This window comes from Eschscholzia californica, unplaced genomic scaffold (assembly GCF_041429995.1).
Source record: "Eschscholzia californica isolate CP2 unplaced genomic scaffold, dmEscCali1.0.p SCAF_1, whole genome shotgun sequence".
Lineage (NCBI taxonomy): Eukaryota > Viridiplantae > Streptophyta > Magnoliopsida > Ranunculales > Papaveraceae > Eschscholzia > Eschscholzia californica.
Genome location: NW_028238198.1, coordinates 68,076,864 through 68,099,210, shown reverse-complemented (window position 1 = coordinate 68,099,210; position 22,347 = coordinate 68,076,864). Strand labels below are relative to the sequence as shown.

Genomic DNA, 22,347 nt, shown 5'->3' with positions numbered 1-22,347 from the left:
GAACCTCCTTAACTTGGTATAACCAGCATATTGGCAAACGAAAATGAGAAAATGAGTTGGGAATTCCGTGGGGCATACTCTCAGATGTACTCCCCCTCACATACTCCCCCTCACAGGACAAAGCCATTTTGGTCTTTTTACAGTTTTTGTCAATCTGAAAAGACCAAAATATCTTTGTCTTGTGAGGGGGAGTACACTGTACACCTTGAAGTATGCCTAGGGAGTCCCCTATCACCTCTGATTTGCATAACCCATGCTATTGGACCGTTGGGCACAGACAATTTTGTCCATCACGTTATGCGATATTAGAAAGTGAAAAATTGCAATCGCCAGCTGAGTTATCAGTGTTGGCAATAGGCTAGTTTCTTGTGTGGTGGACATTATTAACTCGTGACAAAATGATTATTTCAATACATGTCAAATATACACTTCTTTTGCTCCCCTCAAAGAATACTATAGTACATTGACAATTGAATCAAGGTAATTTGCTCTAATATTCTAACCAAAGAAAATGGAAGTTCTTCCCTATTTTTTCCCCTTTTTATGTGCATATAGGGAAGAAACTATCAGTTTCAAATAATCAATAAGTATTCTTTTCTGTCATTCTGTGTAGTTACCCTTCCCTTTATTCCAAATGAAATTTACAGAAATTTTCTTAAATATTTGTTATTGATTACTTCAAGGTTCTTCGAGGAGGTTCAAAACCATACCCATGTTTGTAAGTTAATCGATTTAGTTGGTCATAACCTGCTAGAACTCCTGCACCTGCCATACCTAGAAGCATATTTGCAGAAACTCCTCGGAATAGAGCGAGGAAACCCTCCTGATGAAGGATCTGACGGAAAGCATGGATGGTATTTCGATACTTGGAAGGTTGTCCAGAAGTCAGCATCATTCTTCGACGAAGAGTATCGAATGGGTAGGCACATATACCTGAAACTGTTGTCACACTCCAACCCAGTAGAAAACTAGCAATGAAATTTCCCTGCATCGACAAAAAGCGAAATTGTTCAAGACAAAGCACAGATGAACTTGTTACTCACTTGCTTCGTGTTAATCGTGTTTTAAAATGCAAAGATGTAATCGTTAACAACCAATGCTCTAAATATAGCGCATTTAGAGATACCATCCCCGCTTTTGTCACCTAAGAACATATCCAATGGGCACATTCGGTGAAGGCCCCATGAACCCAGCCAAAAGGCCTTGTCCATCACTAGCTAGAGCTCTTATCTAAAGCCGGTCTCTCGATGCTCCCAAAAAATGTGAGATTTTATAAATCAAGGCCCAGTATTTGCTAATTATCTTACTACATGTCAGGCATCTTATTCTTCAAATTCAAGACATTTCAAGACAGATAGGACATCAACGAGACACTAAACGACTTATTCTATTGAATTCATATTTTGGGGTTTCTCATGACTGTCCGTAAAATCATTTTCAAAACAACCTAAAACCAAAAGTTTCATTTTGGGCTGCACATAAAGATAGTTGATATCACCAAATCAGTTTGTCCTTGAAGTTAGCATAAGCAGAATTATATGTCAATTGTCACCTATAATGAAAAATGAGGTCAAGGGTATACCTCTAGTGATCCTACCAGCACAATGGGTTTCATGGTGTCGTAGACTCCGAAGTACATACCCCGATACAAAGTAATCCCCATTATTGAAACTCCAAATCCTCGATATAGACCTCTAAATCCATCACTTGATAAGGTTTTCCTATATACATCTATTAACCCTTTAAACTGTCTTTGACCACTGATTGGGCATTCCTTTGCATCGGTGCCTAGTCGAGTACGAGCATAATCCAAGTGATATAGAAACATGGAAGTAGTTGCTCCAGCTGCACTACCAGAAGCCACATTTCCAGCAAACCACTTCAAGTAGCCATCTTTATCTTTTGAGCACCCGAAGAGGGTCCGGAAGTAGCCCTTGAATGCGAAGTTGAAAGCCTACTAACAAGAAAAATTCCTCTCTGTTATCAAGTTCTTCACTGAAAATGTCATTACCAACTTGATACATCACTTTGATTAGGAAATTAAAAGTTTAATCCACATAGAGCTAAGATTGGCAGCATAAGTCAATGAGGTAAGATTAACATTTACCGAAGTAGGAATAAGAACCCAACAAAATTCAAAGTTTCGACAAACAAATGATGAAAGAAAGTATCTCTGCCAGGGGATACTTCACTGGCAGAGATACAAAGAAGAAGAAAAGAATGATTGGCTTATGTGGAATCAATCACTAATCCTTCCAACACGAAGAAGAATCTACGAACTACTAAAACAAAGACGTGATTAGATTCCTTAACATCTATTCTCTCAATATTCATAAAATTGAAAAAGTATTTCCAACAATCCAAAACTAATATTCAAAAGAAGAACGCATACGGGACTTACATTTACGAGCCAAAGTTCTACCACAAGAAAGTCAAAACATATACTTCATTTGATAAAGCTCTTTTTATTTTTGGACCAAGAAACAAACCCTCACTTGAAACTTATATAACATTTCCTTTAAAATCAAAAAATTGAACCAAATTGAGTATGCATGAGTAATGAGAATAGTGTCGCATGAACAAAGGAAGTCTCATGATCAAGTAAACTTGTATATCGGGCTTCTTTGCTGATTGCCCATTAGAGTTGGTTGCTCACAAAGTTGATATGAGTGCTTATGGAAGCCTAAGATATGAGTGCTTATGGAAGCCTAAGATCCTCACCCTCCTAAATGGATTTCTACTATGTCAAAACAAAGAAAATAGTATGACTTTTTTCAATTTTCCAGCTTAGAGAGGGAAAATGAGTGAGTCCAAGTCAAGAAAAAATCAAACATATTAAACAGACACAAGCTATAGAAACCCATAAACCTAATTCTCAGCCAAAGTTCAGTTAAATATCATTTTCACAAATAGCAAATAAAACCCCTACTAATCAAATACTTAAAAAAACAACCATTGAATTGAAGATGAATTATGAATTCTAAAGCCATAGAAATGGCTCTAATTTTTTTGGTATTTGAAGTACAAATTGAAGAGAAAAGAGATTAATTAAGAGAAAATCGAACCTGGGTAGGAAAGTAACGAATAACATTAGCTTGATTTCCTCTCCAAAATGACAAAAAACCTTCTTCTCTAAATACCCTTTTAAAACAATCTTGAATACCATTATAGGGTTTCTTAAGTTGCCCTCTTTTTAACATTTCTCCTTGATTCTGCAACAACAATTTAACCCTCTCAATTGGTGCAGCTGCACTCTTAGATACCGCTCCTGCAAATCCAGCCATCATTAAATCAGCAGAAAATCTCTGTGATGGTCGAGTCTTCTCCATCTCTCCCTTTCTCCCCTCTCTCTCTCTCTCTAAATCTCTGCAATATGATGAGAGAGAAAGAGGGGGAAATTAAAAATACTTCTGGTCCTTGTGTTTGATTATCTAATCTTTGTGAAAGAACTCAAAACGAAAAGGAAAGAGATTCGACGAATAAGGAGTTGTTGGATTTATTGGTGTTATTTTGGGATTTTTCAATTTTTAGGGTCTGTTTCTTGATATCTTACTAAAGTTTGGATGTCACATATAATTTTATCTACATCTTCTTTATGTGCTACTTGATTAAGTCCCACATTGTCGATTCTAACAAAGTGAAGATTCTTAAAATAGGGCTTGACAGAGCCTTTATGTTGTAGCAGTGAGGAAACCGGCACAAGTTGTGAGAGGGTTTCTCAACAATTGTCTTTCATAGGCAGGAACTGTGCCATCTGAGCTCAAATATCTTTTTTTTAACCTATCCCTTTTTGTGATCTCATGGACATTTCCAGGAAGATTTAATAGAAGTAGTATTTAGCATGTTGGCAGAAAGATATATCATTATGTTAGTTTATACATCAACTAACTGAAATATTAAACTTACCATGAAGAAAAAGTGTCCACGGTTAGAAGATAACTTAAGTTAATTGAACTGAACTGTATTGATTGACTTTACGAGACCCCCTACGAGTCCCACAACTCCGAAGTGTTATGGCTGTCTCTTTTCCTCACACTTCATTTTAAAAGTTTACCTTAAAAGATGTATCGATATCGCTTTGAAAGAGCGCGTACAAAGTTACCTATACACAATTTATCCAACACTTAAACAGACTCAAAGATGTCCTGAGACAATTAGCTTGAACGTGCTACTAGATTAAGTCCCACATTGTCAGTTCTAAGAAAGAGAAGTTTCTTGAATTAGGGCTTGACAGAGCTTTATGGATGTGGCTGTGAGGATAATGGCACAAGTTGTGAGAGGGTCTCTCAACAGTTGTCTTTGTAGACAGTAAATGTGTCTTCTGAGCTCAAATCATTTTTTACCTATTGTTTTTTGTGATCTCATATTTTTTTTTTTTGTTGAAGCTCTCGTATGCTATCTTAATATCTTTGAATCGAAACATTGGAAATTTGAGAAAGATTTGATAGAAGCATGTTGTCTGGAAAACGTGGCAGACTGAGTCGAATAGAAACATTTATATAAACAAAAATCATCGTGCATATATTGATCGATTTCACCAGATCCGACGACTTAGGTGTGATGCAAACTCTATGCTTCCCACATATAAAAATTTGACTGAATGGTCTCATTGTCTCCATTTTACCAACGCCAAAATCTCAATGGCAAGCAACAACCTTTTTAAATAGGACTTCACTGTTGTTGTGACGTGGGAGGATAACGACACAAGTTGAGAATGGGTCTCTCCACCTATATACCAAGACATAAATTGTGCTTTCTGAGCTTACATGTTTTTTTGTAGCTCATCGTGAATATATTACAAAATAAATCGAATGAGCTCTATAAAATGACCATATAAAGACCTTAAGGTCATCCTATATGGTCTGAAAGTTTACTTCGTACTTCTATTTCATTTTCCTCTTTTCACAACGTATCGAGACAAAGATAAGTTTTGAAACAATTTGTGTCAACTTTGAACTGAACTACCCGATAAAGTCCCACATCGATAACCCAGAGAAAAGAAATTTAACTTATATATTCCTGTGAATCCTTTTGTAGTGTGAAGCTGTGATGACAATGACACAAGTTGTGAGAGGGTTTCTCCACTATCAACGTCTCTACTAGACGAAACCTTGTGTTCTCTGAGCTCATTTCTTTTTCATTTCTCCTTTTTTTTATAGGTTCCGATTTCAACTTACTGAAGCAATTTTCAAGCCCTAATGTGTTTTTTTTTGGACCTGCCTAAATTTGTCTGGTACGAAATGCTTGCTCGCTTTTTTTCCTGCCAAAATTATAACTCATTTGGTCGTTTCAATCTTGCTCTCTATTTGAGTTTAAGACATTTCTCATCCAATCGCAAATCCACAGAGCTTCTTCGTCATCATGTAAGCCTTCTTCTTGTTTTTAGGGTTTCTCCCCAAATCAATTTTAGGGTTCAGTTCTTGTTCCTCAAGATGCTTGACTTTGTCTTTTATTCTGTACAACTTATATGTGTAATATATTTAGGGCACTGATGCGTCGTTTGATATCTGCAAGACCAGAAATGGAAGAAGTTTGAAACTAAACTCTGATTTAGCTGAAGAAGACGATAATCAGCAGAAACAACTAGACATCTCAAAGAAGAACTCTCAACATTGTCTATTGAGAAATGGCATGGTTCTCCTAAAGAATTACATTACTTATACTGATCAGGTTTGTGATTAAGTATGAGAATTTATATTTTTAGGTTTGCAACTGGAGACTGTTTCATCCATCAATCAGCAGTTTCAGACTGGTGTTTGTTTTTCAAATTCGGACCGGGGATCTGACTCGACGTCTGAATTACCATAGACAGATTTTAAAGTCTTTGTCTATTATCCTACTAGTGCATCTGGGTCGTCTATACATCTGATTAGGGATGATTCTTAAACACCACCTAAATCTCTCGCTCGAGTCAGATTCAGACGAGACAATGTGCTTTACCAGAACAAGTCAGACGCAGACAATCCAGATTCGAAGTCAGACTTACCCGAGTCAGATTTCGACAATAAAAAGCAAACACCGACTAAATCTGTGATTTTATCCAACATTCCATTCTTGTAGAATTTCTTAAAAGATTGCACAGTTTATTTGTTTATAGATCAAAATAATAGAAGTATGCCGAGACATTGGCTTGAGTCATTCAGGCTTCTATCAACCAAGTTTCAGAAATGGAGCCAAAATGCATTTGCAGATGATGTGCCTTGGGAAAATTTGGGACCCAGTGACAAGATTGTATAAAAACCGAAGAAGTGATGGTAGTTCAACTCCTCCTATACCAGAAGGATTCAAAGTGTTGGTTGAAAGAGCAATCCAAGATTCCTACATTCTTATCGAAAAAGATCAAATCGGAAATAATCCAGAAGATATACTTCCTCGGATGAATCCAGATATTTGCATTGTAAATTTTTACACAAAAAGTGGAAGACTTGGTCTCCATCAGGTAAACGTTCAAAACGCTGTTTACTGGTTCAGCCCCCAAGGACGTACATTACCACATCTTTCATTTCGTTCACGATGTTTTTATGCTTTGCTTATAGTGCAAATTCGATATCTCTCTAGTTAATAAGTTGGTTTATATAGAGAAGCAAGCGTTCGAGCGGGGCTTGTTGCTCTACTTTAAATGGTGTCGATAACTTTCTAATTTCCTCGCATCCTGCTTCTTACAGGATAATGACGAGAGTGAAAGGAGCCTACATAAAGGCTTACCTGTGATCTCCTTTTCAATTGGGGATTCGGCGGAATTTCTGTATGGAGATGAAAGAGATACTAATAAGGCGCAGAGGGTTGTGTTAGAGTCGGGTGATGTTTTATTATTTGGAGGTCAGGCTAGGCATATATTTCATGGAGTATCCTCCATTATCCCAAATTCAGCTCCAAGGGTTCTTGTTAAGAAAGCAAATCTCCGACCTGGTCGTCTCAATCTAACGTTCAGAGAGTACTGAGATGAAGTTTTGTTAGTCTTACGAAATTTTTTAAGAGATGAAGTTTGGTTTGTGATACTTGCTCGATTTGTAAACATTGAAGGTTACAAAATACATATTTCTTTCGGTGTTCTTCTGAGCCAGTCAACTTAAGTGAAATTGTATATGTATTTAAATGGCAGATGAAAACTGAGGTTGATTTAACTAATTGACATAATGAAAGCTTGACTTAAACTAGTGAAGGCCTCATATTTTCTCTAGGATATAAAAGGTATTGGTTGTTTTTTTTTCTTGGTTGGTTTTCAGAAAACCTAAGTATTATTAGTTACTCTGTTCGAGTAAGTACCAAGAAGTATAGCATATTTTCTTTGAATCCAAAAGGAACTCATTTGTTTTATCAATTATAGTCACGATAACGATACTGAGAATTCAAGAGAGAAACATAGGAGAGAGCATAAAGTTCAGTTGGAAATAAAAACTAGGTTGTCCACAATGACATCGTGGACGAGAAGAAGGGTGAGATGTAGATAGGGAAAGATGAAGTAGATGATAGATAGAACGAAGTAGACGATAGATAGAGGATGAAGTAGACGAGAGAAAGGAAGATGATGTGGACATGAACGTCATATCATGTTTTGGGAATAATCCTACTTTTGACTTCTAGGGGTCCATTGATAACCAATTAGTAACTTCTTAACTTATTTAAATAAAAAGATAAAAAAGTTAGTTTGGTAATACAAAAACTTCTGACTTCAAAATTTGACGTTCTTTTAAAACTTAAAAATTTTGATTGTGAGTTCAAAGTTACTTCAATTCAAGTTTTATGTTTGGATTGACCCCCGAAAGTGTGATCGATTCCAACATAGCCCCCTAAAGTATAAGAAATATCAAGATGACCCCCTTTTGTGATTTTTTATACATTGACTAACGAGCCAAGTTTTAACTTTCCAATTCTACCCTTTATCTTTTCCATAATTATTTCTGCTTTTAGTCCCATGTGTTTTTCTTGTTTCACTTTTCACCTTCATCAACTCATAGTACCTGCTTCAAATGCTATGCCAAGTTATGTGAGATTAAATTAGTTTATACATGTTCTAGTTAGGTTAAGTTATGTCTAAGTGAAGGGGAAAAGGTTTTCTGGAGGAGAGAGAAGCTCTGTGACGTCATCTTTAATAGCGAGTTTGCTTCTCCCCTCTTTCACCAAAATCCTAATCGCATCACTCAATCCACCCTCAACCATGAAACAATCCTTTCCAAACTCATACCAACCTTTCCCATAGATCATCTGGCCAAAAATCATTGCCTAATTTTAGTAGTAACTTTCTCTCTCATCAATCCCTTTTTCAACTTCGTCTAGGTTTCGTGTTTTGATGAAGTGCACCTAACTAATGATTGGATACTATCTTCTTCCTCAACCGATTCTTCCAAACAACAAGTAACAAAGTATCAATCCAACTTAACTGAATAGGGGTCTGTTAGGAGAGAGAGCCTGATGATGTTGCATGGCATTTTTTTCCTCCCTCTTCTTTCGACCTAATCATAAATTATATTAACATCACCTCCATGATCATCACACATACCAAAAAAAATGACTCTCTAACCTGGGTCTTGTTCAATAAGGAAAAGTGGATACGGATCGAGAGAGGCTCAAATCATCAAGCACCCAACTTCGATCTCTTGTTGAAGGTTGATACACTATACCAAGAGGGCAGCAAGCACTCATGAACGATTACACACCATTCTTATCATAAATCTCAGACAACAGGGAAGTTTCACTCTTAACCCTAAACTACAGTATTAGTTCACCTTCGCTCACGAGTTAATTTTTAATTATATTTGTTCTTGCTTGTGATTCTATGTTTAACTTTCAGTTTTAGATCTGGTCTGTTCGAACCCTAGACATACTATTTTCAGATCTGGTTTGGATTATATACATAATATCTTCGAATTTTCCATTCCTTGCTGCATGCCCACTTAATCGTGATCAGTGTTCATCTGGATTTCATCTGGATAAGCTTCCTTATGGTATGCATCATCCATGAGAAAAACCTATTATTTGGTTTCACTCCACCATTCGAAAGAAATTCCTTAGATAGGTTAAGAACGACAAATATTATGGTAAGATGCCACATACCTCTTTGGTTCAACCTGACCTCGATTCTATCTGTTACCAGTCATGTTGAACCTTCATGCCTACTTCCATCATAGTTCTCTTCCTCGGTACATAGTGTAACAATGTTATCGACTTAATTACGATCAATTTGATCGACGATCCATTCTAGTCTCACCCATTTTGAATCGAAATCAGTTTAGGAACATTAATCGTCCAATCAGACTAATAATTAATAGCATTCATCTCAACTTTCCCTTCTACCCCGGTGGACAATCTATTTCGAATATTAATCTTCATCGTTGTCGTGCAGTTTATGTTGCTTATCTTCCAGCCCACTTCATATTGATTACATTTGTCTTTGGTTATCATATAGATCTAACTATGAATCCAAGTTCCGTAAACATGTTCACTTCCACCCCTTTTCGCAATTTTATTGTGATCGTTTGTCGGATTAGCTTGGTATTTATACTCGGGCTATGACGGCGATCCCATTTACCAGGTGCCTGACCTGTTTCTACTTTGTAGAATTCGATCGGATATGGTCTCTTTATATGGGGAATACTGGCGGGATAATTTGGAATCATCTTTTGATTCCATCATCCAGACAACCCCGTTTCTTTTTGAAATTTTCGGTGTATGTTTAATCCATCTTAAGTGTTACAGGAAGTTAGGTACAAATTTCATCTTTAAATCAACCAGACGGACTCTCAAGATCAAATATCATATCATTCTCACGAAGAGTTGGCAGACTCGCAAGCTACGGAATGAAGACTGCTCTACAAATCGAAGTTATATGATGCTCTTCTTCAGTTCTGTTATTTTGTTTTACTACTTTACTTATTGTAGTTTTATTTTCCTTCTTGGATAATTGTAATAGACTCTTTATGTTAATGTATTGCCTTTCTACAAAAAAAAAAAGTTATGTGGGATTATAGAGATGAAATAATGTTTTCACATTTACTTCTCCCTCATCTCAATTACCTATAATGTTATGTCATTATTTTTGTTTTTGAATGAATATAATCTTATATATATATATATATATATATATTAGGAATAAGATGCATATAAACTCCGATATTCCAACATTCAGTGGACTTATTGAAATGTCACACTTAAAAGTCAAATCTTGGATATTCTATCTTGGACGCAGATGCTTATTTTCTTTTTTTAGAGCTAGATGCTATTGTTTCATCTTGTGTTGAAGAAGAACTGGATATTTTTTACTCTGACTGAGATTCTTCCTTTTAAGTCGGAAGTTTAAAAAAATGTATAGAAGAATCATGTGGACGTTCTGGGATTTTTATTTCGATTTTCTGTCGTTAACAAAACTCTACCCATTAAATAGTTAAATTTACAAAATTATGATTGCCCACGTACTCATCCTGAAATGTCAAATTAATAAATATCACTGCATTTACATTCAGTTTTTAATGGGTCCCGAGGGTTTTCAGAAAAGTCTCGCTCTGTAAAAGTATGATCTGCAATACCTCAAAGAGATCGTGAAAACTAATAATACAAAACCATACATATATTAGTATACGTGCAACAAGAATAATTGTTTCCCCGGAATTTTGAAAGAAACAATCTAAATCTTAGTTGCTTTTTATAATCTTATAAGAAAGTGTGGAATATTTCTTTCTCTTAATTGCCTTTTCTCTTCCAATGCATCTCATATCTCCGTCACTTTCATTTCTCTCTCCACCTCACCTTCTTCTGGCCGACAACCTTCAACTCAAATTTTTTTCATATCTAGTTTACTACGATGGACCCTTCTTGTTTAGTCTCTTTCGTTTCAAAAATAAGTTTTTTTTTGTTAATGGTCGTCGACCAACAAAGTTTTGTCAGAGAAGAAGGTTGGGACGGAGAAAGGAATGGATCACGCATAGGATAAATGGGAGAAGTGGAAGAAAGAAGGGTGACAATGTGAATATTAATTTTTGTAATTATTTTTAAGGAATAATCTCACTTTAACCCTAAGGGTAATTCTGGAAAAAGTTGAATGTTTTTTCACTTTTGAGAGTCAAATATAGTGTTAGGCACTTGCCAATAACTGGTAGCCCAGTTGGTAAGTGCATCTACTCCGCTATACAGAGGTCCCACGTTCGATCTTATGGAAGTGTAAATTCGGATATATTGAACTTGGGTATAAATAAAGTAATATCTTTGGACATTAGGCCATCAGTTTCGTCGAGCTTTAGACAATTAATTTCGTCGGGCTTTAGATAATTAGTTTCCTCGGATTTTAGACAAGTAGTAATTCTGCAGGGGAAAGATAGCGTATTAGTCACAAATTTGAGGTCAAAACGGAATTTAACTCTGTATAAACCCAAGTCAAACCCATAAAGCCATGTTTGACGCGCGGGAATGGCGTGGGAATGGAATGTGATTCACGGGAATCACATTCCAGATCATTGTTTGGCTTGTAGGAATGGTTTGGGCCAGGGAATGTGATTCCCTAAAAAAGGGGTAATTGCAAACCCAGGGAGGATTTGAGTTTGTGATTCCCATTCCCCCACAATCACATATATTAATATTTATTGACAAATGTATCCTTAACAAAATATTGAATTACCAATTTTACAATTACCCCAGTGCTGAACTTTACCCAACATTGCTTCCCGAAGACGCAATGTTCACAGAATTCCAGTTTTCCAACCTTCTGCCCACAGAGTAAACCCTGCTTGCTCAGCATAGCCATCCCCCTTTCACTCATATGCCCTAACCGCATATGCCATAGCTTGGTAGTCTTAATTTCCTTGTCTGATGATAATACCGCTACAGATCTGGTAACTGTGTTACCCTGTAGCACATATAGACTATTCGTTTTCAACCCCTTCATAACTGTAAGGCTCCCCTTAGAAATCCGAAGAACACCACCTTCACCAACATATTTGCAACCATTATCATCCAGAGTTCCCAAAGAGATTAGATTCCTCTTTAAATCTGGAACATGTCTGATGTCTGTTATAGTCCTCACAACACCATCGTGCATCTTGATCTGAATAGTACCAATTCCAACCACCTTACAAGGAGCGTCGTTTCCCATTAACACCTTACCGCCATTAATGACTGTGTAAGTGGAAAACTATTCCTTATGAGGACATACATGGAATGTACAACCAGTATCCAAAATCCACCTATCTTCTGCGAAGAAGGCATTGATCGCCAGAACCATAGCTTCATCACATTCTTCAATGATTGCCAAGACACTACCATCATCTTCTTCGATGACTGCTGTCTCTGCTGGATTCTTCCTAAGCTCAGGACAATTCCTTTTGAGTGCCTGATGAGACATGAAAATGTCCCATCTGAATCTCTTAACTCGGGTTAGTTAGTCCAGTTCGAGCGATTACTCTGATAAATTGTTTGTTTTTCTTTCTCAGGTGTCTTTTACGGAGTTCAGTGTGAAAAACGATTAAAATCGGGAGAAAGGCATGCTAAGGGCATTTTGGTCATTTGTTGGTTCTGGTGATCCTGGTCGACTTTGATGCTCGGATGAAAGTAGAGTTCAAGACGAGTCCAACGGCGAAGACGGAAGTCAAATCGGAGTCCAGACGACAAAACTAGAGCAAGTCAAAGTTGGGAGTAGAACCGATTTGACCAAGTCAGCTTGTAGACACGTGGCGCCAACCTAACAGGTAATCTGGATTTTCGAGCTAACGTTCGGTCATCAGTGGTGGTACGTAGGGGTTTCCCGCGTATCACTCCCTAGTACAACAGAGCGCATGACCCCATGTACCCGTGTGCAAGTTTATACCTTGCACCCCAACTCGTCCACCGTCCAGATCTATCCTCTTGGAATCCGACGGCCACCTCATCTTCCCAGCCAACACAAGCAGCTCGCGAGTCTAAACCGAGCAGCAGGAAAGAATGGTACACTACAAACCGACGACCACCGCATCTTAACAACAGTGATACAAATCGAGAAATGGTAAGTTTTGGTTATGTTAGCTGAAGATTTTACCTAATATGGGAAGAGAAGGAAAGAATGAACCGAGAAGGAAAGAATAAAGGAAGAAGGAAAGAGATTTAAACCGGATTTTTATAAGGAAGGAAGGAGGAGAAGGAGTTGGGGGATTTGATTTTCTTATCTATATAACAGAAGGTTTAGAGGAGAAGCATGATCTCTCTACGGCTAAAGACACAACAGGAAAAGAGTTTAGAGAGAGAGAGAAGGGGAGCTCGGCCATTAAAACACTGTACAACCGAGAGCTAGAGAGAGAGAGAGTTGATTCTTTTCTGTTTTTGTTTCTCTTTCTTCTTCTAATCATTCTCTTTGTGAGAGAGAGAAGGTCAGATTGAAAGAGAGCTAGAGAGAGAAGGCTACTGATTTGTAGAGAGAGAGAGAGAGATTGAATCAATTCTAGAATCTCATTATTTTGATCTTCTTCTTCTCCTTTCTTTTACTGTTCGGTTAGAGAGAGAAAGAGAGATTTATATTATTGTATTAGAGAGAGAAAGAGAAAGGTTAGAGTGAGAAAGAAGGAGAAAACAGTAGAGAGAGAGAGAGAGAAAATCCAGTTGAGGAAAATAGTTTTCCCACAAGGAAGTATTTTCCGAGAAGACGAGAAAACTATTTTCCCTAAGGGTCTGTTTGGCAGAATTCTGAGAAAACAGCAGGAAAATACATCTCCTATGGCCTGTTTGGTTGCAAATCAGAAGGAAAATTAAGTTTCTTTACTCTCCTACTTATATATTTTTAAATGTTTATCTCTTATCTCATGAGTAGCTAATTTTCCTTTAGTCCAGGGTTTTGATGAAGTTCTAACTATGTTTATTAGACAATTATTTTGATAAATTAAATGCTTCATGTATTGATTTCTTTCAAACGTTGTTCATGATGTATTCATCGATTAATATTCTTGAGTTGATTTATCATATTTAGAGTGACACCTTTAATGATTTATACTTCTTAGTTGTTAGCCGATCATTGAATCATGACTTGTCTTTCATTACCTATGCTTCTTGAAGCTTGATCCACCATGTTTAGGTTAGGTTCTTTAATGGTGGATACTTGCTAGTTGATAGATAATAGTTAGAGTTGATAAAAACTTAGTATTTTGATTCATAAAAGATATAAAATTTAATTCGAGGTCTATGCATGATTAGAATGGATTCGAAACCCTAGGCTACCTTTCCCATCAATTCATTTACAATTTTTATTTGTCTTTGTTAATTAAATTGCAATAAAATCAATTTTAAAAAGAAAAACCAATTTCAAAGAAAACCTTATTAGTCATAGGATTTAGAATAGATTGACTTAGTCTCTGAGGAACGAACCGGACTTACCGAAATTATCACTTGACGCCCGTATACTTGCGGGTGGTGACCTATTTAGGATACTTTCTAGGCTCATCAAGTTTTTGGCGCCGCTGCCGGGGACTAAGTTTGAATTTGTCTTATCTTATTTCTATATTTGGAAAGTTTTATTTTTGGTAAGTTTTTATTTTTGGAAACTTTGACTTGCTTTTCCATTTTTGGTGTGTAGAACGCTAAGGAACGAAGGAAAAGGCGCAACAAGGAGAGGAGCTCAAGAAGGAAAATTTACATTTTATTTTTAGTATTTATTTTTTATTTTTTTGTGAAGGAGAGACTTTTAGACTTTCTAGTTTTTATTTTTGGTATTAAAGTTTTGACCCTAAATTGGAGGGCTTTATAAATTGTAACCGAAAAACCAAAAACGAAGCCTCGGGTTGGAACACTCAAGGGGAGAGTGGCCCGGGTCGTCTGCAAGGGTCATCGCCCGTCTTGAACGGGAGGTAATTTTTCTAATCACCCACGAAGCCCCTGTCAGTGGGTAATTGTGTGTTTTGTGTGCCTAATTGTTTTGATCGAATTGTTTAGTATAAGCATTCTAGTAAGGGCAATAACCCAATTGAAAGATAGGAGACGGATTTCATCACCGTTCTCTTGCCCAAATAGGTAACAACATTCACGATCCTAAACCTCACCTAAAAACTAAAATCTGATTTAGACATTAGCCCCTAAGGTTTTCGAGCTCATAGGATCTTTGAAACAAATCAGGGACTTGATTTTTATTTGGGCATTCCTCAAAGGAAAGTGTCACTCAATTCTTTAAAAGGTCACCTCGAGAAGAGGCAACGCTACCGAAGGTTGGACGGCTATCACAACGTTCATCGTTGGTCGTCACCAAGAATTGTTTGACCGTATTACTTTGACGGAGTAACCCTCATAACAATTATAGTTCAAGCTTTGTAACGAAGTAGGAGCTGTCTAGAATTTTTAGGGTGAATCTGACCAACTTGTCTATCTAGATTCTGTTTAGGTTGCTTGGTGGAGTCAGACTGATTGTGTTTGCTTTCCTCTAGGGTCTTCGTAGTGATTCCTCGGTTTTCGATTTAAAAAAAAAAAAAAAATTTGAGAATATCCTTGGTCATTGGGCTCTAGTTTATGCCCGATAGATATCGTGATAAGAGAGGTCGTTTCATTAGTAGAGAAACTCATCTAACTAATCTTCTAGCCAATCTCTCTTTGAGTGACACTATGGGTGAAAATCTGAACCAAGCCATGGGTGGAAATCAGCCTATGACACTCAGGGATTATATGAATCCTACTAGAACTTGTCAACCATCTAGCATACGGTTACCCCACTCCACGACTCACTTTGAGTTGAAGCCGAGCATTATTCAAATGCTCCCTACCTTCCGTGGGGTTGAGAACGAGAACCCCTACCACCATGTTAGGGATTTTGAAGAAATCTGTGGGACTATGAATCTCCCTAATATGCCTGATGAAATTTTGAGACTTAGGTTGTTCCCTTTCTCTTTAAAAGAGAAAGCAAAATCTTGGTTGTATGCCTTACAACCTCATTTCATTACTAAATGGGAAGAATTAAGCAATTTGTTCCTTCTGAAATTTTTCCCTAAACACAAAACTATCACTTTAAGGCAAAGTCTTAACAGTTTTGTGCAACAAGAAGGAGAGTCTCTCTATAACTATCTTGAGAGGTTCAAAGAACTTGAACTACAGTGTCCACATCATGGTTTTGAAAAAATGAGACTAGTCCAGATTCTTTATGATGGACTAAATTATTCAACTACATCCATGGTTGAGTCATTCTGTAATGGCGGGTTTATCGGTAAGAGTGCTGATGATTGCATGACATTTCTAGAAGAATTGGCTGAGAAATCCCACCAATGGGAAACTTTTAAAGGACCTCCTACTAGGGCAAATCCTACTCCAAGTAAAAGTGGCATTTATAGAATTGATGAGTCAGAACTTAAACTCGCCGCCATGGCTAGAAGAATAGAAGCCCTAGAACTTGGTCAATCTAAAGCATTCAGGGAGGATCCCACTCAGGTCATGAGTGTTGGAAATGAATCCATCTCTTATCCGTGCTCCGTCTGTGGAGACCCTTCTCATACAGGGAACAAGTGTACCTTGTTATTTGGTTATGATGAAAAAGAACATGCCAATTTTCTTAATCAAACCTCTAGGCCAGACAATCGTCAGAAGTATGATCCTTATTCCAACACGTACAATCCAGGTTTGAGAAATCATCCCAATTTCTCTTGGTCCAAGGGTCAAAACCATAGTCAACCTAGCAGTTCAATAAACCTTCCTGAGTTTAATGCCTCTAGGAATCCCTATGCTCAGCCTAGTGCACAATATCCTCCGGAGAACAAGAACTCTCTAAAGGAGGCCTTCATAAAACTGGCTAATAGCCAAGTAGAGACCAACCAATCCTTAAATAGTCTGAAAATCCAGGTAGGTCAACTTTCAGAAGCCCTTAGCCAGAGAGAAAAGGGTATGTTTCCTAGTCAAACTGAGCAAAACCCAAAAGGTACACTAGGTAAACAACCAATGGATCAAGCCAATGCAGTAACCACCCTTAGAAGTGGTAGGGTAATTGATAATAGGGTAGGAGTTCCTGAAGATAGTGAAAGAGATCATGAACCGTCTTCTATGCCAACCAGAGTCTCTAGTGAAGAGCCCGAGAAGGCTCCTGAGTCTGAGGAACCACCTGTAGTGCCTGAGCCTTACATTACTAAAGCCCCGTATCCTCAGCGTCTCGTAGAGCCAAAGAAGAAGTCTCAGTTTGAGGAGATAATGGAAATATTTAAACAAGTCAACATCAATATTCCATTACTAGATGCAATTAAACAGATCCCAGCTTACGCTAAGTTCCTTAAGGACCTGTGCACTAGAAAGCGTAAGATGAATGTGCATAAGAAGGTCTTCTTAACTCAACAAGTGAGTTCTATCATCCAGCAAAACCTTCCACCTAAGTACAAAGATCCAGGAAGTCCTACATTACCTTGCACTATAGGGGACCATAAGATCGAGCGAGCTTTGTTAGATCTAGGTGCCAGTGTTAACCTTCTTCCTTACTCTGTGTACTTACAATTAGGTTTAGGAGAAATAAAACCTACTTCTGTAGTTCTTCAGCTGGCAGATCGGTCTGTCAGACGACCACGTGGCATAGTAGAGGATGTTCTGATAAAAGTTGGTGAGTTTATCTTTCCTATAGATTTCATCATCCTAGATACTGAACCAGTTCATGATACCCAAAGTCAAATCCCTGTCATTTTGGGTCGACCATTTTTAGCTACATCAAATGCTGTCATATACTGTAGAAGTGGTCTTTTAAGATTGTCATTTGGAAATATGACGGTGGAGATGAATATTTTTAATGCGGGACTTCACCCTGATGACATAGATGAGTTCAGTGGGTTGAACTTGGTGGAATTATTAGTTCAAGATGCATTACCAACAACTCAATTGAGAGATCCTTTAGAAACTCTATTGGCACTTTTATGCTTAGATGAGGAAGCTAGTATTAATGAGATAGAAAACATATCAGAGTCTACTTCCTTATTAGTATCTGAGTCGATTAGTTTCCACACCTTAGAGTCTCCACTTCCATCGTATGAGTCAATTGTTAGTTCTGACGAAACTTTCGAGGCACTTCTAGAGGAGCGAGAAGTCGAGGTCATGTCATCTTAGGTATCAACACCTCGTTTTATCGATAATCTTATTGATAAACACGAAAGTCTTCTCAGAAACGAAGATGATGAGTCATGGGTACTCAATCTATTAAATGAGAGTGATGACTCGTTCGACTTGGGTGAAGATCCAGAATTCTTGAAGGACCCTGATTACATCATGATAAAAGAGATCACTGAAGGTTTATCTGAACCAATTTCGAGGGAGTTTGAGTCGGGAAGTCGGGTTATTCCTTTGGAAGTACCCAACATACCTGTTTTGGAAACCGCTAGTCTAAGTATAGACGTCTTTGATAGTCCTCAAGATCCTCTTGCATTGTGTCCATCGGGAGCATGTTGGGAAGTTTGTGCAACCTCTCACTTGGTTTCTCCTCCCTACAGAGATCCTTTCTATCAGGACTATAGTTCTGCTAGTCCATGGCCAAACTTAACGACTTTATTGTCGTCTAAGTTTGGGGATTCTTACCTGATCACGATAGTCTCACCGGTACTGCAACATATTTACACAAGTGTGAGACTATCATTCACTAATCACTGCGTGTCCTGGGTAGATCCTCAGATGTTTCGCCTATTGGTTTATGGAGCTGTTACTTAAGGTTTGTTGAAACATCTGTATCGTCTGGCTGAAGACGTTAAACTTAGCGCTTTCTGGGAGGCAACCCACTGTTAGGACGCTGAATCGGGTAATATCTCTCCCTTCACCCTATTATTTTTGTATAGTCTTCAAAACATTGAGGACAATGTTCGGTTTAAGTTTGGGGATAGGGGATTGAATTTTTTGCTAAGTCCTTATTTCAAAAATTCAAAAGGGTTCAAAATTTTTCAAAATTTTAAATTTTTGGATTGAAAATGTGAGTCTAGTTATTTTTGCTTGTTAATAGGTTATAGAGTCTAGTTGGTTGTACTACACTTTTGCTAAAGGTTTTTTCCACGAATTTCAAGTCTTGAGGTTGTCTGTGCACTAGCCATGTGAGTGTTAGATAGGTGAAGAGTTGACTTTTCTGAGAGAACTTAATCGATCATTAGTGGAGACTTAACCTATGTGAGATTCTGAGCCTTTCTTGTTGTTTTGAGTGATCTCTTCTGAGCTAATTCTGAGTAGAGTGAAGAGCTACTCAACCTCGCAATATTCATCAGAGCTCAGTTGATCTCCTGAGTTCAAATTTTACAACCACTAGGGATGTCCTCAGGAAGCAAACCTTCTCTTGTAGTCTGAGAAACTTGAAAACAGTGTCAACTAGAGGAAGATAGAAATCCATTTGTTAGAACTCTGAGAATAAGGCATGAAGCAAAAGGAAGAGAATATTACCAAGGAAAGAATAATGTCAAGAAAGTAGTATTTGTATTTTGAGTATAGTACTAGCGTATCGAAAAGAAAAAAAAAAAGAAAAAAAAAAGAGAAAAATCAAAGAAAAAAAAAAATTGTTTGTGTAGTTGTGTTTGAGTATTTATCCCTTGAAGTATTTTTTTTTTAAGACGTCGAGTTCTCAGGAGTTGTAGTCACATCATCACTAGTGTCTATTGACCTCTAGGAAGCATTGTTAGAAAGTAGATAAGGTGAGAAGAATTGGTTAGCTTCCCCATTCCATATTAGTGGTTGTTTCCTTTCTTTGAGATCAGTCGTCCACAAAATTTTTAGTCCGTCTTTTTCATGTGTTGAGTTTTCCTTCATATTCATACCAACACATAGAGTGAACCATTCTAAGTGACTTTAATTTTTGAGTGTATGACCGTGAGGCAGTAGTCGAGGCGAAATGTATCGAGGCGGTAATCGAGGTCTTGCCTTTTCAGAACCGAAATGATACTCATATTGGCTGGTCACGTGCACTTCGAGTCTTGATTACTAGTGAAGAGATTTTTAGCATTTCTATGGCTTGATTGACTTGGATTTCATTTCTATTAACTTTCGAAAATCTACCGGATAAACATTTTTAGTCCATATCATATTTAGACCCTTCTGCATTTTTGAGATTTTAGAATTTTGTGGGTATATTCACTGCAAACCCTCACGAGACAAAACTCGTCCTCTTGGGTAACCTAGAGGTTTAACGGCTTGTTGCACGAGCTAAGTGCAATCGTGATTCCCTACGAAAGTGGTGAAAGTGGTTTAGTTTTATTTTTCTGTTTTGCTCGAGGACTAGCAAAATCTAAGTTTGGGGATGTTTGATGAGACATGAAAATGTCCCATCTGAATCTCTTAACTCGGGTTAGTTAGTCTAGTTCGAGCGATTACTCTGATAAATTGTTTGTTTTTCTTTCTCAGGTGTCTTTTACGGAGTTCAGTGTGAAAAACGATTAAAATCGGGAGAAAGGCATGCTAAGGGCATTTTGGTCATTTGTTGGTTCTGGTGATCCTGGTCGACTTTGATGCTCGTATGAAAGTAGAGTTCAAGACGAGTCCAACGGCGAAGACGGAAGTCAAATCGGAGTCCAGACGACAAAACTAGAGCAAGTCAAAGTTGGGAGTAGAACCGATTTGACCAAGTCAGCTTGTAGACACGTGGCGCCAACCTAACAGGTAATCTGGATTTTCGGGCTAACGTTCGGTCATCAGTGGTGGTACGTAGGGGTTTCCCGCGTATCACTCCCTAGTACAACAGAGCGCATGACCCCATGTACCCGTGTGCAAGTTTATACCTTGCACCCCAACTCGTCCACCGTCCAGATCTATCCTCTTGGAATCCGACGGCCACCTCATCTTCCCAGCCAACACAAGCAGCTCGCGAGTCTAAATCGAGCAGCAGGAAAGAATGGTACAAACCGACGACCACCGCATCTTAACAGCAGTGATACAAATCGAGAAATGGTAAGTTTTGGTTATGTTAGCTGGAGATTTTACCTAATATGGGAAGAGAAGGAAAGAATGAACCGAGAAGGAAAGAATAAAGGAAGAAGGAAAGAGATTTAAACCGGATTTTTGAAAGGAAGGAAGGAGGAGAAGGAGTTGGGGGATTTGATTTTCTTATCTATATAACAGAAGGTTTAGAGGAGAAGCATGATCTCTCTACGGCTAAAGACACAACAGGAAAAGAGTTTAGAGAGAGAGAGAAGGGGAGCTCGGCCATTAAAACACTGTACAACCGAGAGCTAGAGAGAGAGTTGATTCTTTTCTGTTTTTGTTTCTCTTTCTTCTTCTAATCATTCTCTTTGTGAGAGAGAGAAGGTCAGATTGAAAGAGAGCTAGAGAGAGAAGGCTACTGATTTGTAGAGAGAGAGAGAGAGATTGAATCAATTCTAGAATCTCATTATTTTGATCTTCTTCTTCTCCTTTCTTTTACTGTTCGGTTAGAGAGAGAAAGAGAGATTTATATTATTGTATTAGAGAGAAAAAGAGAAAGGTTAGAGTGAGAAAGAAGGAGAAAACAGTAGAGAGAGAGAGAAAATCCAGTTGAGGAAAATAGTTTTCCCACAAGGAAGTATTTTCCGAGAAGACGAGAAAACTATTTTCCCTAAGGGTCTGTTTGGCAGAATTATGAGAAAACAGCAGGAAAATACATCTCCTAGGGCCTGTTTGGTTGCAAATCAGAAGGAAAATTAAGTTTCTTTACTCTCCTACTTATATATTTTTAAATGTTTATCTCTTATCTCATGAGTAGCTAATTTTCCTTTAGTCTAGGGTTTTGATGAAGTTCTAACTATGTTTATTAGACAATTATTTTGATAAATTAAATGCTTCATGTATTGATTTCTTTCAAACGTTGTTCATGATGTATTCATCGATTAATATTCTTGAGTTGATTTATCATATTTAGAGTGACACCTTTAATGATTTATACTTCTTAGTTGTTAGCCGATCATTGAATCATGACTTGTCTTTCATTACCTATGCTTCTTGAAGCTTGATCCACCATGTTTAGGTTAGGTTCTTTAATGGTGGATACTTGCTAGTTGATAGATAATAGTTAGAGTTGATAAGAACTTAGTATTTTGATTCATAAAAGATATAAAATTTAATTCGAGGTCTATGCATGATTAGAATGGATTCGAAACCCTAGGCTACCTGTCCCATCAATTCATTTACAATTTTTATTTGTCTTTGTTAATTAAATTGCAATAAAATCAATTTTAAAAAGAAAAACCAATTTCAAAGAAAACCTTATTAGTCATAGGATTTAGAATAGATTGACTTAGTCTCTGAAGAACGAACCGGACTTACCGGAATTATCACTTGACGCCCGTATACTTGCGGGTGGTGACCTATTTAGGAAACTTTCTAGGCTCATCAGTGCCTCTCCTTCTTACAATTAAAGCATTTGTACTTCTTTGCTTTCGATTTAGACCGAGAATGACCCTTCCCATCGACCACATGCTGCGACCTTCCCCTTACCACCAAACCATCACCTGA

At 37.6% G+C, this 22,347-nt stretch overlaps 2 protein-coding genes across 3 annotated transcripts; one reads left to right on the top strand and one right to left on the bottom strand.

The window, feature by feature from the left end:
* Positions 1 to 357: 357 nt before the first annotated feature.
* Positions 358 to 3,465, bottom strand: ER-ANT1 (endoplasmic reticulum-adenine nucleotide transporter 1). Its single transcript, XM_086654980.1, has 3 exons — positions 3,066 to 3,465; positions 1,583 to 1,954; positions 358 to 985 (listed from the first exon to the last, which is right to left on the bottom strand). Exons 1-3 carry the CDS (start codon positions 3,327 to 3,329, stop codon positions 674 to 676), a joined length of 948 nt encoding a protein of 315 aa, XP_086511106.1. The 5' UTR covers positions 3,330 to 3,465; the 3' UTR covers positions 358 to 673.
* Positions 3,466 to 4,850: 1,385 nt separating this feature from the next.
* LOC147568568 (DNA N(6)-methyladenine demethylase ALKBH1D-like) lies at positions 4,851 to 7,157 on the top strand. Of its 2 annotated transcripts, none has more exons than XM_086654978.1 (4): positions 4,851 to 5,363; positions 5,485 to 5,670; positions 6,098 to 6,439; positions 6,666 to 7,157. In XM_086654978.1, the coding sequence occupies exons 1-4, from the start codon at positions 5,199 to 5,201 to the stop codon at positions 6,939 to 6,941; spliced, it is 969 nt and encodes a 322-aa protein (XP_086511104.1). In that variant the 5' UTR covers positions 4,851 to 5,198; the 3' UTR covers positions 6,942 to 7,157. The 2 variants fall into 2 exon arrangements, with proteins under 2 accessions (XP_086511104.1, XP_086511105.1); XM_086654979.1 differs by having other exon boundaries at positions 5,034 to 5,363; positions 6,191 to 6,439.
* The last annotated feature ends 15,190 nt before the right edge of the window (positions 7,158 to 22,347 follow it).

Excerpts from the sequence above, each read along its gene's own strand:
- LOC147568568 (XM_086654978.1), top strand. The coding sequence starts at position 5,199 with ATGTGTTTTTTTTTGGACCTGCCTAAATTTGTCTGGTACGAAATGCTT. Across the intron at positions 5,364-5,484 it reads CAGAGCTTCTTCGTCATCAT|GGCACTGATGCGTCGTTTGA; the intron begins GTAAGCCTTCTT and ends TAATATATTTAG. Across the intron at positions 6,440-6,665 it reads GAAGACTTGGTCTCCATCAG|GATAATGACGAGAGTGAAAG; the intron begins GTAAACGTTCAA and ends TGCTTCTTACAG.
- ER-ANT1 (XM_086654980.1), bottom strand. The coding sequence starts at position 3,329 with ATGGAGAAGACTCGACCATCACAGAGATTTTCTGCTGATTTAATGATG. Across the intron at positions 1,955-3,065 it reads TTCGTTACTTTCCTACCCAG|GCTTTCAACTTCGCATTCAA; the intron begins GTTCGATTTTCT and ends TCTTGTTAGTAG. Across the intron at positions 986-1,582 it reads TGCTGGTAGGATCACTAGAG|GGAAATTTCATTGCTAGTTT; the intron begins GTATACCCTTGA and ends TTGTCGATGCAG.